We start from the raw sequence: 15,354 nt of genomic DNA, 5'->3' as shown, positions 1-15,354 counted from the left end.
ATAAAATCTCGCTTTTATACTTTTGTCAGTTTTAAAGTACACTGTATATGATATTAAAATTAACCAAAGGCACGTGGGCCACATCGCTCACCTGCGCAATAATAGCCATCAAAAATCAACTTCATAAAGTCACATAGAAAGTATATTGGCATTGTAGAAGAATATATCCTGTTTAAAAACATTTTTATATATTCTCCAGATATTTTCTGTTAAAGTGGAAAAATATAAAAGTCACTCAAATTAACAGTTAAATATTTAATTACAAAAGATATAATTATAAATGAACTGTACACATGTCAAATAAGCGAAAAATTTGCAGTTTGGGGATAAAATATAAAAATCTAAAAAGTTCAATTCAGTAAGTAACAACAAAAACCCCTGAGAGATTCGAACTCGGGATGTACGGATCACAAGCCCGACACTTTATCCACTTGGCTATGGAGTAAGTAACATGTTTTAATAAAACGAAATGTCGTTTCGATCAAAGGTCAGTCATTTTCAGATGATGTGTTATTCCACCATAAGCGTCGAACCACTTTTGTGACAGGATGATTTCACAGCCATATAAAGCAGCCCATATTTCAAGAGGATCTTAAACAATTGCTCGTATATATACTACTAAATTATACACTGAACCTTTGTGGGGCCCAATAATTGTCCAAACAATTCCATCAACAATATGTGCAGAAACTTGTACATAAGTTATACCATATATTATTACACTTGATCATGAGTTCTTGAGAATATTTCTTGGTAAAATTTGGCCCTCTCCATTGCGGCATCACCCTAACCTGGGGGATCGCGATTTAAACAAACCTGAATCTACACTACCTGGAAATTTCTTTCGCACAGGTTACAGCTTTTTTGGTCAAAGGTTTATGAGTAGATGAGTTTTGAAAAATACCAACAAAATTACAATAATTCTTAACTATACCCCTTTGAGAGAGGGCGTGGTCCTTACTTTAACAAATTTGAATCCTCCAATCAATTATTCTTTAACCCATGTTTGGATGAGAGTGGCCCAGTGAGAAGTAGAAAATCTTTTTAAAAAATTGAAATACCGACGGACGGCGGACTAAAAATAATAAGAAAATCTCAATTGACCTTTCAGCTCAGGTGTGCTAAAAATCGTTGCTCGCAATTGGATACAAAACATCAGAATTTATAAAACGTCGATCATTACAAAAACCATAGCTGTTATACTGTCTAGCACATTATCAAATTGGTCATGATAAGGTATAAAGAAGTGAGCTAAAAGCATTGAAATAAATTGAAAATTTATGAAAAAGTGGGGTTTGGTTAAGGGTTTTGAAGTCAGGATATGTCTTAGACTACTATTAATTTTTCATTTTTCCTTTTAAGTTTGTCCACAATATCAGAAATTCATAGTGAACTCTTTGTTTGATTACTTAGGCTCATCTGGAAATGTCACCTGACACAAAAGCATGACTTTGTTAAATGTTTTTACAAACTGATACAGGCCCTCCATCAAGTTCAGAGGCACAAGTATGACAGGATCATAAACACTTCGGCCGTGAGGACATCTTAATCTAGCTTGAAGTCAAGCTACAAGCTAATGTATTCTCAAACGGCAGATTCTCAAGCAAAGACCATTCCCCTTGGCCTAGTTCAGTTACAGAATTCCTCAGTAAGTCCTACATGGAAGCAAGCACTTGATTGATGGCCCAATTTGCCCCAAACTAATCAAGCTGTCATCATCTCTCATTGGGTGTGATACAAGTCTCGATAGTTCTGCCTCTCTTAAGACACTTATTCCCTTTTAGTCACATCTCTCTAAGAAGCATGAAACAGACATGCCATTAAGGTGCTGAGAATAAGGCACAAGCAAAAATCTTCCCAATCTTAGGGACAGCCATTTATCATTCATGCGCCTTATTAGTATACTAGTATATGAGCACAGAAAAGCTTCAGTCACTCACCCAACCATACCTTTTTACCACACCAGGTAAGGAAGCGTAAGACTACAACTGATCATAGATATTTTTGATTGAACACTAACTTCTGCCTCAACATCTACAAAAGTCTCTCTAGGTAGCCCCTGCATCTGTAATGGAAGTATGATCCAAAGATTTATTTGCCCTCACACAAATGGTACTTTTGCCATTGAACTGCAATTTCACCTGAAAATCCGAGTCTTCTCCTGAATCATTGTCAAGGGCAAACCCAAAACACAAGGACTCTATTAGTCAGCTCAAATCTGACAACAACTGCTTCTTTGAAAACTGTGCACTAAAATTTATATCTCATTCGAGAACTCCAGGTTCAAAGATGGTCTCCTTAACCGCAGCCTATGCCTACAACCTACCAATTTCTTATTAAATAGATGCATAGTAAATATTTTCGGAATCTCAGACAGGTGACAGCAGACTTTAGACTGCAAATCTCAAACAAAAGACTTCGTGGAACAAATCAAAATACGTTACTAAATTTATTAAAAACTAACCTGTTCAGTCTACTTATTTTTTCTACTTCTCTAATGTCTGTTTTTAAAGATGAAATCCAACAAATAAAACAGAAGTCCGTAATCATTCACTGTGTATAGTATGTGACAAAATTGCGTATATCATGCATATTGAGTGCCTTTACGATAATTTTAATGTATTTGATTCATTGTTTTAATTTATTTGTATATAAACAATAAACTGTTATTTTGGTGATTCATGTGGGTATAAAGATAATGACAATGCGGAAAAAATAGTATGTATTATGTATTTTTTCTGCAATGATTTCCTCCCTCATAGCCTACACGAATCATCAAAATCTAATTTGAAACTTACTTGGATTTTAATCATAGAAAATATTGAAATAAAAGTAAATGCTTTTACATGTATACTCTCTTACTTATAAGAAAAAATGAAGTTTACGTGGCTATGGTTAAAATCGTATTTATTTGAGAAAAAAAATAGTAGTACATCTATTCTTATAAAGTCATTTTGTTTATAAACTACAATATGCCTGCACAAGAGCAACTGCTTACATCTTCTGTATTTCATCATGTGTAATTTTATGTCCTTTAACCATCTATGAATTTACCTGTTAACTTATTGTTGAGAAATAAATTAAAAACTAACCTTTATTTTCGATAAACTAGCCCGAATAGCAAAAATGAGGGTAATGTGGTGGACACGCTTTGGCAGATCAAAGTCATTGGGAATTAGCACCAAAGTATATGCTTGCAATGAAATAATATCGAATGATTACGTAAAGAGTAAATGTATTTACTGGGAACTATAACGTATACTTAGAAATTAAGATTTGACAAATGTTGAATAAATAAAATTAGCTTATTCGTTTCTTGAATGCGCGATTTTAGTTTTTATGGATAGAACTTTCCAGAACGGGGTAAATAAGAGCAATGGTTGACTAATAAGCGCCATTGTGGAAAGTGTAAGGCGAGTTAATCATTTAACAATTTACAAAGTCATTCTTGTTTGCAGATCCAGTTTGATTAGCTTTCAATCCCTATCTTAAATCTCTCGTGATATATATCCACTTGGCAGATACCCTGAAAAGACATGTGAGAGGGAGGTTTACTAGCACTTCCTTTATTATTTGTTGGACATAAGCCCCCTCTTATGTTGAACAGCTTTCTCCAAAAATCTCCTGAAATGAAATATTGAATGGTCATTATGCACATTACCCATGTAAAGAAGGAAAGCAATAGATTCTGAAGCACGGCTTTGAAATTAATTTCCTTTATAGTCCTTTCCAGATGTTGCATGCAACTCGTCAAGCCCGGTATCTTGCTCTTTGCTTTTGATAACACTAGTATTTCATGCTTAAGGTGGACGGCTACATCGTCACAAAATGTCTGACATCCGTTTGAAACGCCATTCTTTTCCGGATTGATAGATTATGTTGTGGTACAAAATAGCTATACACCGTTCAATTGAACTCTTTTAACGAGGGAGATGAGATAAGAGTGAAATCACCAAAACGCTGAGAATATGTCAATTACCTTCGTGATTAAAGCTTTTAACTTACATGGATTATCAGCTTTTATGTACAGAAAACGTGAAATCGAAATAATATACTGTTTCCCTGCTATTGGCAAAACATATTTGTCATTTCATTTGCAACATACGATCATAAATATGTGACGGATTATCGATAAAGGTGAGCATATATATAATATTTTCACTTGAACCATAAATGCATGATTAATTTAAAACTAAAGTACCGTAGTACCATCTTTTGTATTAATTGGTCCCAACTTTCAAAATTTAAAACATTTGCAGAATAAGACTTGCATTGAAAGTCTGACACTTAACTAATGTATTTTTATAAAATAGATATAGTTCGGTAGCAATAGCAGTGGAAGCCCGGATTTGCAAGCCAAATGAGGGAACGACAGAATCTTGAAAAAGAGCATGTTTTTATTACCACACGTACATGCGTATCACTACGGACATTTAATGTATGTATAAATATGCATATGGTTGTTTATAATTTGTGTTGTATATAAAAAAAAAAGTAAACGGCAATGTAACTACCAACATTTTGTTTTAAAGAGGTAAATATAAATTTAATGCATTCGTCAAAAATATAATTTTCAGATTCAAACATTATCACAAGCACTACTAACCTTATTCCTACATATTAACATATACTTGTACATTTTTAAAAAATTTCTTCGAGATTTTTTTAAATTAGAACATTGGTGCCAACATATTTGAGACCAAGTAAAATCAATAAAGACAATTCTTAAACAGGATCTTTCAAAGCAAGATTTTTGCAATAATTCAGTAATTCTTTTAATTTTTCAATTTTATTCAATTTCTTTTTTTTCATCTCATTAACCAACGAATATTGTTGGCAATCAACCTATTTTCAAAGGTTTTTGTTATTATATACCGTTTTAGGAGTCATAGTTAATTCACTGTATGCGTCTAACTTTATGTAAAATTTGTTTGATAAGCAGACTTTGTACAGTATTTTCTACACGGCGATATCGCATAAAGGATTGGAGAACGAGCTGTGTTGGTCATTCTTATACATATACGAAACAACATGATCGTTTTACAGCTAATTTAACTTTGACATAAAATAGAGAAAATTGAAAAATAAATTTCAAGGGGAATAATTCAAGAAAAATTGTCGATTTATACCGATGATTTTCTTTAAAGTAACATCACATAACATAATATATTTATCATACATTTAAAGATAGATATTTAAATAGAGTACTAATTTCTCTATATTAACAACAATAAGGACATCTATATTGGAAACGGGAAATACTGAAAACTTCACAAGTTGATGAACATAGAAGTAGTTGAATTTAGGTACACATACATTTATCTAATTTTGTAATGGTATCAATTACCAGCTGAAATACCTATTTTACAAAATCAAAGTCAGAACTAAATTTTATGAAAAAATCTAGTCTTAAATGATGTTACTCACCTCGTCAGCATCAGATGCATGAACCCAAAAGACCGTCTGATTATTCTGCATGTTTTCTGGAATGCTGACACTGTAGTTACTTTGTGACATGACTGGGGCGTTGTCATTTACATCCGTTATGTTGATTTGTATTACTGCAAAATCTTGTCGGAGATCAGGTTTATCCTTCTGATAAGCCTTAAAGTTCAAAATCTGATATTTCTAACGAGCTGTTCATTTTAAGTTTTTAAATAAGTTTTATCAATAAATCTTAGTCTCTAACCAGCATTTTTGCATTATGACTAAATGATAAGTCAATTATTATTATGATTAAATGTTAAACATAAATTAATTTGCATTGTTGAGATCGACAATGTTGACAATATACTGCACTTGTTCAATTTTCAAGTTTCTCAATCTAGAATATCATGAATGTAGCATTACAAATTGATTTGAACATGTTCTTTTGATACTATGACATAGAATATCTGACCTTCACAGCAAGATTGACCGTGCTCTGTTTTTCTCTGTCCAAACTCTTTGCAACAGAGATAACTGCAGGGGTGCAATTTTTAGTAATGACAAACGCTGCATCATAGAAAAAAAATATATTATTTTAGACTTAAGATTGCAAAGTTTTCATAATTTCTATAAGAAATCCTCAATTAAAAATTTAACACTCCAATGGTAATGGGCTTACTGTATTTTTACAACTTGAATAATATATAATGATTTGTTTGCAAAAATAAAAATACTAAAGCTATCCGATTTATTGCCATATGAGTGTCATGTATGCTTAATGGCTCCTAAAGACATGTAAGTACATGTACTAACACAAGATCAACATGAAAATTGCTTTAAGCTAGATCTATTGAACACACTAATCTTCGCCAGCCTAGGGTGACGATCCACGGTGTTTCCCTATTCAATAGGTGAATAGAGAAACACCGTGGATTGTTACACTTGGCTACCGAAGATGTTTACGCTTATGCGTATCGCTTGGGTTTGGTTTTTTCATCCATTTAAATCATTTAAATATGAAAATTTGAATAAAAGTAAAATCTACCAAAAATGAGCTTTTGAGATTATTATCATATTTGTTTTCATCAGTATCTAACAGATCTAAAATTTTCATTAAAATTAAACAAGATATTTTTTTGACATTGTGTTCTTTAATTGCTAAGTTAAAAAATAATCGAAAAAAGAAATCAAAGAATAAGAATGTCTTCCTTTAGAGACATATCTTCTCGTCTTTTCAACCAAAACAAGTTCACTTCTTTGATCTTAATGTTGAAGAATAAAAACATTGTCCTGAGCTTGTTTGAAAATATAATTATTTATATTGACTATCCATAACTTTATAATGATAAGGTTTTTTCGAGTGTGTTGAACACCACACATTTGAGCAGACATTTTGATTCTCTCTTAAACAGATGTAATTACTTGAATTTAACGGATCCACAATTTCATAAAAGATTGTCTGGTTGATTCCAACATCCTGATCAAATGCATTGATTTTTACCACTTCCGAGTTTATAGATGCCTAAAAAAGAAATAAGTATCCACGAACATAATAGGCAATCACATATGCCTCTGTATTATTAAAACATCTTAAAAGTTCCAATTTCAGAATTAAATGCTAGTCAATATTTGTAAACAAACTTCTTGGATGATTTTTAATTCATACATAACTAAAGCCTCAGTCACAACTAATCTTTTGTGCTTCTATGGATAGTCTGCGTGTGATTCTATGATCGGAATCTTGCGAGATTTGCAAACAATAGATTTGCGCTTTGCTAAGACCATCTACTTGTTTCGTTTTTATTCATTTACTTCTGTGGAAATCATATCAGTGGAAAAAATGACAATTTTAGGGGTACGTAAGTTTATGCCAAAGATTCTTTCAATAAAAGAAATTATTTATAACTAATTATACTTCAATAAACGTTTAGTTTGGTGGACCATCTCAATGATGAATTTAATAAAATTGTTTTTCAACAAATATCGATGAAACCATACTTTTTTTTTTTTTTTTTTTTACAAAATCTGAGAAAATTACTAACTTTTTGAATAGCACAGAACGATATTGTTTCAACAACAAATCTTCTACAAAATACTGCAATACATCCCACAACTGTAAACTGTTATTGGTGTAGGGTTCATGCAAAAACTGGGCACATAGATTTCGATAAACTATTAGATGAGTTTGATGATTTAAAGTTATATAAGTAAATTTGATTTTAAAATTAAATAAAGAAAAAATGAAGGCACTTTGATAAAAAAAAAAAAGTTACTTTAAATTGTCAAAGCTTTTTCGTAGGTGCCTTTTTTAAGTTCAACAAATAGTTTACAAAAATGTGACATTTTTCAAAGATAAAACAGCGAAACCCTCGTTTGATCAATTACTAAATTTAAATTTCTACAAGGACTTCCTCTTTTATATTAGCGCAAGCTATTATAAATCTTTACCAAAATATTATGTCTCATATTCAAAGTTAATCTATGGACTGACGGAACCCTAAACTTAAACTTTTTTGTAAAATCAATCAATCTGTCAAGGAAACTGAACTTACATTGCAAACTCCACTAATAAGAAAAAATACTTTATGTTGTTTTGTCTGTCGAGAGACCGTAATCAGTCTGATATTGACTCTTACAACTTTTAATAACTGAAACAATGTTAACCCTTCCTTTAAGTTCTTTAGTTTATCTTCATCAAAAATAATTACATTTTCAGGTATGTTTGCTGTATAGTGAATATGTGTAAACTTTGGGTTCTTATCATCCACATCCTTGATCTTTACAGTAACCTTCAAGGTTGCGTTAAACTCTGGGTGTTTGTCAACCTGAATAAGAACCAAACATTGAATCAAATGACATTTCAATGAATTTCATGAAAACTGTATCATAAAAGCTAAGTTTAAGATGAATGTATCAATATTACAAGAGGCCCATGGGCCACATCGCTCACCTGAGCAAAAATAGGTATGAAATAATCAGATCAATTTTTTTCACACTGACTATTCTTATGTTAATATCAAGTCCCTTTTCTAACAAGATGATTTTATAGTCATATCAACTGTTGAGCATTGCAGTTTTCAAAAAAATCCTAAACAATTGGTTATATATGGGATAAAACTTTGAACCCCTTGTGAGGCCCAAGAATCGTCCAGGGGCCAAAGTCTAAACAATTTTAAAGAATCAACAGTATGTCAAAATGCTTGCATATAAGCAAAACCATAGATCATAACATTTTACACTCTATTTGCAGTGTAAGTTTATGCAGATAATTAAAACATTTTCCATTATAAAATTGAATCCCCAATGTGACCCTACCCTACTCCTCAAAATTTTTGTTTGAAAGAATTGAAATCTACCTTATCTGAGCTTATTTTTAAAAACATTCTATTTTATTACTATGTAAATTTATGACCCCCACGCTGTGACCCCATCCTATCCCCGGGGATTTTTACATGAGGATGCTTTTTACAAGATTTAGCTTTTCTGGCAGAATGGTTTTTGAGAAGAAGATTTTTAGAAAAATTTTACACAATATATTCCTTTGGAAAAGTTTGACCCCAATTATTGCCCCATCCTACCCCTTGGGGTCATGATCTTAACAAGTTTTATTCCACACTACATGAGGATGTTTCAACATAAGTCTCAGCTTGCTGTTTAGGTTCTGAGAAAAAGATTCTTAAAAATTGACTCTTTGTATTCCTATGTAAAACTTCGCCCCCCCCCCTTCCACTTTCCCACCCATTGTGGCCCACTCTACCCCCTTTTTTTTTTACACAAGTTACAGCTTTCCTGGCTAGTTGGTTTCTGAGAAAAACATTTTTAAAATATGTACACTATATATTCCTATGTAAAACTTCAACCCCCCCCCCCCCATTGTGCCCCACCATGATTTGAACAATTTAGAATCTATACTACATGAGGATGCTTCCAAATAAGTTGTTTCAGCTTTCCTGGCTAATTGGCTCTGAGAAGAGATTTTTTTAAAATTTACTCTACATAAACTATGACCTTCGACTTTAAACTTTGACCCCCCCCCCATGTTGCCCCACCTTACCCCAGGGAACCATAATTTGAACATACTTGAATCTACACTATCTGAAAATGCTTCCACACAAATATTAGCTTTTTTGGTCAAATGGTTTTTAAAAAGAAGATTTTTGAAAAATATAAACAAGTTTTCAATAAATCCTAATTATCTTTATTTGAAAAAGTCCATAGCCCTTTATTTTCACAAACAATTCCCTTCACCCAATGATGCTCTGTGCTAAGTCTGGTTGAAATTGGCCAGGGGTTCTGGAGAAGAAATCGAAGAAATCGAAAATATAAAAAGTTTACAGACAGACAGACAGACATACAGAAAGACAGACAGACAGACGGACGCCAGACAAAAAGTGATCAGGAAAAAATCACTTGAGCTTTCAGCTCTGGTAAGCTAAAAACTATGGCTGTATTCTTGGTGCATTATATATAAAGTGTGCCTTCATTGAAGGGGTAATGTTTCAATAAAGCTTAAGTGTAAAGCTAGTATTATGAAAATGGATTTTGGAACAGTGAAGCTTACAAAATGTACAAATGCAAATTAAGTGTAAGTAATATTACTGCAAAAACGTACCCGCATTGATAATGACCTATTCTTATTATGAAATCGTAACTGTGTAATTGTATTTAAAGTAATATTGAAAACTAACGAAAATAATATTTTACGTTATTAGCACTGTTTGATTGTTGGTGAATTTACATTACCCTATTACTATTTATTTTATACTAGTTGTGTGGCAGAGTTGATGATGCTATGAGTTGTACATAAACAGTGAAGCAACGTTATTTGTGAAACAAAAATTTTTGTGTTATGGTTTGCATGGTTAATTAATCCAAGTGTAAAATACTTACATAGGCAGTCACTTTGCAAACAGTTATGTTCTTGTCGTTGTCCTTATATGATATCTTCTGTCCCAACGTCAACATACTCTCACTGCGGGTCTTTCCAAAATTTACATCCAACACGCAATGAGTCTAAAGAAATGACTTTATCATTTTACATTAATAACATACAGGAAAATGAGTCTTCTTCCTTAAAACCTGATAAATCAGTATTATTGTCGGAACAAAATAAAAAAGAGTGTGATTTAGTATATTCAGAAATATTTTGTTTTTTTTTTATGTCAGAATACCAGGGTAAATGTAATATCAGTAAAAATTATCATCAGGTCAAATAAATTTGCTTGAACAAATACCCCCCCCCCCCAAAAAAAAAAATGCAGTACAACATATAAAATAAGGCAGACACAAAACAATTGGTGACATTTTATAAACAAAATCTTTAAGTATTCAGATCTTTACCATTGATTCCATACTAATGAAAATAATTGCATTCCTTTTTACATGATGTAGTAAAATTCTTTTCATATTGGTAAATGAAATATTAAAATAAAAAAAGGTCCGACAATGTGTAATAGTTTTACTGTTTCTCTGTCAGCAGTGCCACGTGTCATATGATAATCAGCAAAAATCCTTGTACTTTATAATTCTTTGAAGATATTAATAATATTTTCAACATCACTTACGATGCATAAAATTTAGGAGAGTTATATAGCAACGATAACATTTAAGAATTGAGAACAATTATAATTTTCAGTGTAAATCAGATAGTCAAATCGTGAATTGTGTTTCTTCGTTTCCCTGTTAAAAACATTTGATATTTTATATTTTCTTAAAGAATAATCTCGTCTATACTTTCCAAATCTCTATAAATCAGTTGATAAATTAATTGTATTAAAGCTATCTATTTTTCTATGACAGTCACAATTTATACTTACGATATTCCAAAGAAAATCCAAATTTTCATTGGTAACAGATATGGCAGTTAAATTAAGAACCATAGTGCCGAATGGTGTATTCTAAAATGAATAAATTGGTAATAGGGTGAGTGTTATTTCAAGGACCCGTCATTTTGCAGGACTCATTCGTAACGCCATCACTACGTTTTAGAGTTCCTAAATTGCCTGGATGTGGCAAATATTTCCAGTTATACAATAATGAGAATAATACTTGTGTAGCTGTTAAATAAAGAAGGATCTGTTAGACGTTCAAATATATTTTTTCAGTTATCGTGTCTTTTTTTCCGCGCAAGTGCGAATATAGACACTATATAAATTTACATCATACAATGCTTCTTGTACGTAGCCTGTATTTTTTTTTGCAGCTGAGTGGAAAAGAATCACAAACTTTTTTATTTTATATCGAACCTCTGAATAGGTATTAAGCGCGTGGTATCTTATTTCTATTTGTTCTTTAGTTCTAATCTCGCTTTAACTTTTATCACTGTGCTAAAATAAGAATTTCAGAAATATATTCATTCATTTTCCCCGTTACATGCCTAAATCATTCATTCATAAAGACATAGAGTTAACCTTGTTGACACAATTTCTTCACGCGTCGCAATTCAGTCTATCAGGTTTACCTCCAGTCTGTAGTGGTATGAAAATTATGTCATTATGTAACTTAAAAACGGTAGTTTACACACATTTGTTTTGCATATCTTAATTCAATGTCGTCACACCCAAGGAAACTGCCCGATAATTAACCATCCCTACACTTTTAATTCTAATAAATGGATTTGTCCTTTTTGATTAAGAAATCTTTTTTCGATCCAATTTCATTCAAAACGACGACGTTTATCGAGCATTTTCAACTGATTTTTTTATTATGTTATGTTTGTGCAAACGATTACTTTTATTTTGCCAAAATTACCCCTTCTGGTTTGAATCTAGGCCCTACAGCCCAAATTTGAGACCGGAAAATAATCGACCTGCAGGTCCCCTACATTGTCCTGGTATCCGTTTGATGCACACCTCAAGGATAAGTGAGATACTGGGCCATCTTTTACCCCTTTACCATTGTGAAATAATTAATATATATTTATATATATATATATATGGGAAAGGTATAATAATTTTAAGGGTATTATTTAGTGTAATGAACTTCGAAAGATAAGGAGAATGCAGTGTAACGAGGGCATATATATATATATATATATATATATATATATATATATATATATATATATATATATATATATATATATATATATATATATATATATATATGAGTGGACAATGAGTGCATTTTGCCAATCCTGGATAGCGTTTCATTTAAGAGGCACGTTAAGTAATATGTCAAAAAAAGAAAAGAAAATAATCTCCACGCAATATTTTGCTGAAATATGGTATTCTTTTACACGTAACATTTTTTCTGCTTTTTTCTGGTTTTCTCTGCTTTCCTCTAGTTCATCCATCCAATTTGTTTTATTGTTGTAAATATAATATCCATATATCTGAATGAACGAGGAGTGGAAGGGGATGTGAGGTTAACATATTTTGTTAGCATTTTGTTGATTTTCATATCAATTTTGTTTTTTACATCACAAAGTATTATTTTTAATCTATATTTACCAAATTTAAAAGAACTAACTACAGCGATCATCCTGTTGTTTGTACCTTTGTCAAGTGAATGTGATTATCTTTTTAAGCCACTATACAAATTCAACTTTCAACAAAAAAATGTTTACATTTATGAATATACCTAGACAAGAGGCATATCGGCCACATTGCTATGTGCTCACTTGAGGAAAAGTTCTTAAGTAATTACTTTTTAGAATCTTTTTCTTAATTTGTAATAAAACTCTGACCCAAGGGACAGTGAGGAGAATTGGTGAAAAAATGGCAGTACAACATTTTAAAAGAAATAATTGGCATTAGATATGAAATTGTTATATATATGAAGATTGAAAGATATACAGGTACATTGCACAGTTGTTCAAAAATGAATAGTAGAGAAATTCTAATAAAATTATTTAAAACAATTTTATTTGAATTATGTAGTTATCTCACCTCCGACACATTTACATTAGCTTCACTGTTGCTAATATTTTCTATTTTGAACTCATTTATTTTTGCATAATTCAAGGTAAAATTCCCCTCCACTACATCTTGAACCATCACTGTAAGAAAACCAGGGTCAGTTGTATTTCCATCCTGCAAAATAAAGAAAACATGGTTACATATGAATTTTAAAAAATACAGTCATAAAAAAAAAGTCATGAAAGTACTAATAGGGTAGACTCATATTTCTCACACATATTTGCCATTGATATTATTTTATGAACACGTAAATCGCAGTTTAAATTTACCTTTTCGCTTTTAGCTGAGGGTAAGATGATAGGTTTCTTTAATTTATTAATAATAACAAATTAATTACATTAAGCGAGGTCCAACTATTTTAAGTAATTAATTACCTATAAGAATACCGAACAAAAAAAATAATTACAAATGTAACGTGTGTTTAGCCGAACAGTAACTATTATTCTTATGTGGACACGTACCCGGTTACACCCGGGGTTCTGCAGAACACCATATTTTATACCATTTATACAATGACCTGTTGTCTTTCAGGAAAGAAACGATTGCGTCTTTATGTAAGTTAAAGCCATATATTCAATAGAAATACATTTTTACAGAAGAAATGAGGGTAGATTTTTATGAATATTTCAATTTCAAATTTTAAATGCATTTGCCCTACTGTACCACAATAAAAAGTACAATGAACAGTGTAAAGTTTTTACAAAGCACAACGGAAAACCTCTAATTTTTCATTTTTCCTACTGACTCCGTTTTAGCTTTCTATCTCAAACATTATTCAACCGATTTTCATTAAATTTCAGTGATAATGTGGAGTATTTGTTCCTCAAAGCTGTTAAAAGCTGAACATTAATGTCATTCGTTTTCTAGTTACGTCAATTGTAAAATGTTCAAAACGTAATTTTCTCCATAACATTATTCTATCACGGTTTTTATGGAGACCTTTAAATTGCTGTGATTGTCAATTTGTCGATTTTTTTTTATGGCGCAATCCCTCAATTCCATTTCAAATCGAAAGTGATTCAATTTTTTTTATTTTATTTTTTCTGAAAAATAATGCTATGCAAATTATATAGCATCTTGTAGAGTATACATAGCTAAACAGAACTTAAATTCCGTTTAAAAATAACATTACATTACTGAGATATCGGGGTTTAAAATTTAATATTTCCGGAAATATTGAATCTTCAACCTTAGTTAATGCAATTGTTTAAAGTTCAAAGTTAAATTAACTCGTACTAAAATATTTCGAAAATTGTTAATTTGTACTGTAATTTATTTTGATTTTTTAAAATTGTTCTTGTATTCATGAACGTAGTCTATCCATAACTAAGGCAAATTTAACAATTTTGATTGGTCTATCCTTCATCAAATACTTATTTTAAAGTTATTTTAAGGCTGACTTAAACCAAATTTGGGAGTATGTATGTAGTAAATTAAATAAACGTTTTACACTTAAAACTTTTTTAAAGAGTTGTCTGCCCTTTAAGAAAATAACAAAAAAATCATTTTCTGAAAATATGTATGGTAAATTATGAATTATTTTAGCATATTCGAAGAAAGGAAAAGCTTTTGCAACTTTTTACCAAAAGAAATGTGAGAAAATTACTTGTCTTAAAAAATATATCTAAAAAAGCATTTTCCCCATAGACTTCAATGTTAACTTTAGTACATGTATATGATAAATTTGTTGTTATTTTTTTTCAATTTCAGAGATGAATCTTTATTAGTTTAAAAACCCTTTAAAATCACACTAAAATTCTAGTGATTAAACTTGCAATCTATTAGATATGAAAAATGATAGTTATGGATGGACTACCTTAAGATTTTTGTTAATACGTAGTTAGAGTGATTCGGATTTTGTTAAGTCGTACCAAGAATCATAGTATTTCTCCTCTTTGTTTGTGTTACAGTTGGTTATTGATTTCAGAATCTGCCCCTGCAAGGACTTTTAACTTTTATTCCGGACGTCAACGGAAGACCACTCGTTGTTTGCAACAAGCTTTGTTTT

General features: G+C 31.2%; 1 protein-coding gene across 1 annotated transcript in view; it reads right to left on the bottom strand.

The window, feature by feature from the left end:
- LOC136269944 (cadherin EGF LAG seven-pass G-type receptor 1-like) overlaps positions 1-13,446 on the bottom strand; it is a 34,470-nt gene extending 21,024 nt beyond the window's left edge. Inside the window, exons 1-7 of the mRNA XM_066065865.1 lie at positions 13,317-13,446; positions 11,244-11,324; positions 10,318-10,440; positions 8,136-8,252; positions 6,850-6,949; positions 5,900-5,994; positions 5,428-5,604 (exon numbers count right to left, since the gene is read on the bottom strand). Coding sequence (XP_065921937.1) covers positions 5,428-5,604; positions 5,900-5,994; positions 6,850-6,949; positions 8,136-8,252; positions 10,318-10,440; positions 11,244-11,324; positions 13,317-13,424 — 801 coding nt within the window. The 5' untranslated portion in view covers positions 13,425-13,446. The remainder of the gene's footprint in view (positions 1-5,427; positions 5,605-5,899; positions 5,995-6,849; positions 6,950-8,135; positions 8,253-10,317; positions 10,441-11,243; positions 11,325-13,316) is intronic.
- Positions 13,447-15,354: the final 1,908 nt, after the last annotated feature.

This window comes from Magallana gigas, chromosome 7, assembly GCF_963853765.1.
Source record: "Magallana gigas chromosome 7, xbMagGiga1.1, whole genome shotgun sequence".
Classification (NCBI taxonomy): domain Eukaryota; kingdom Metazoa; phylum Mollusca; class Bivalvia; order Ostreida; family Ostreidae; genus Magallana; species Magallana gigas.
This window is presented reverse-complemented; position numbering and strand designations above follow the sequence as displayed.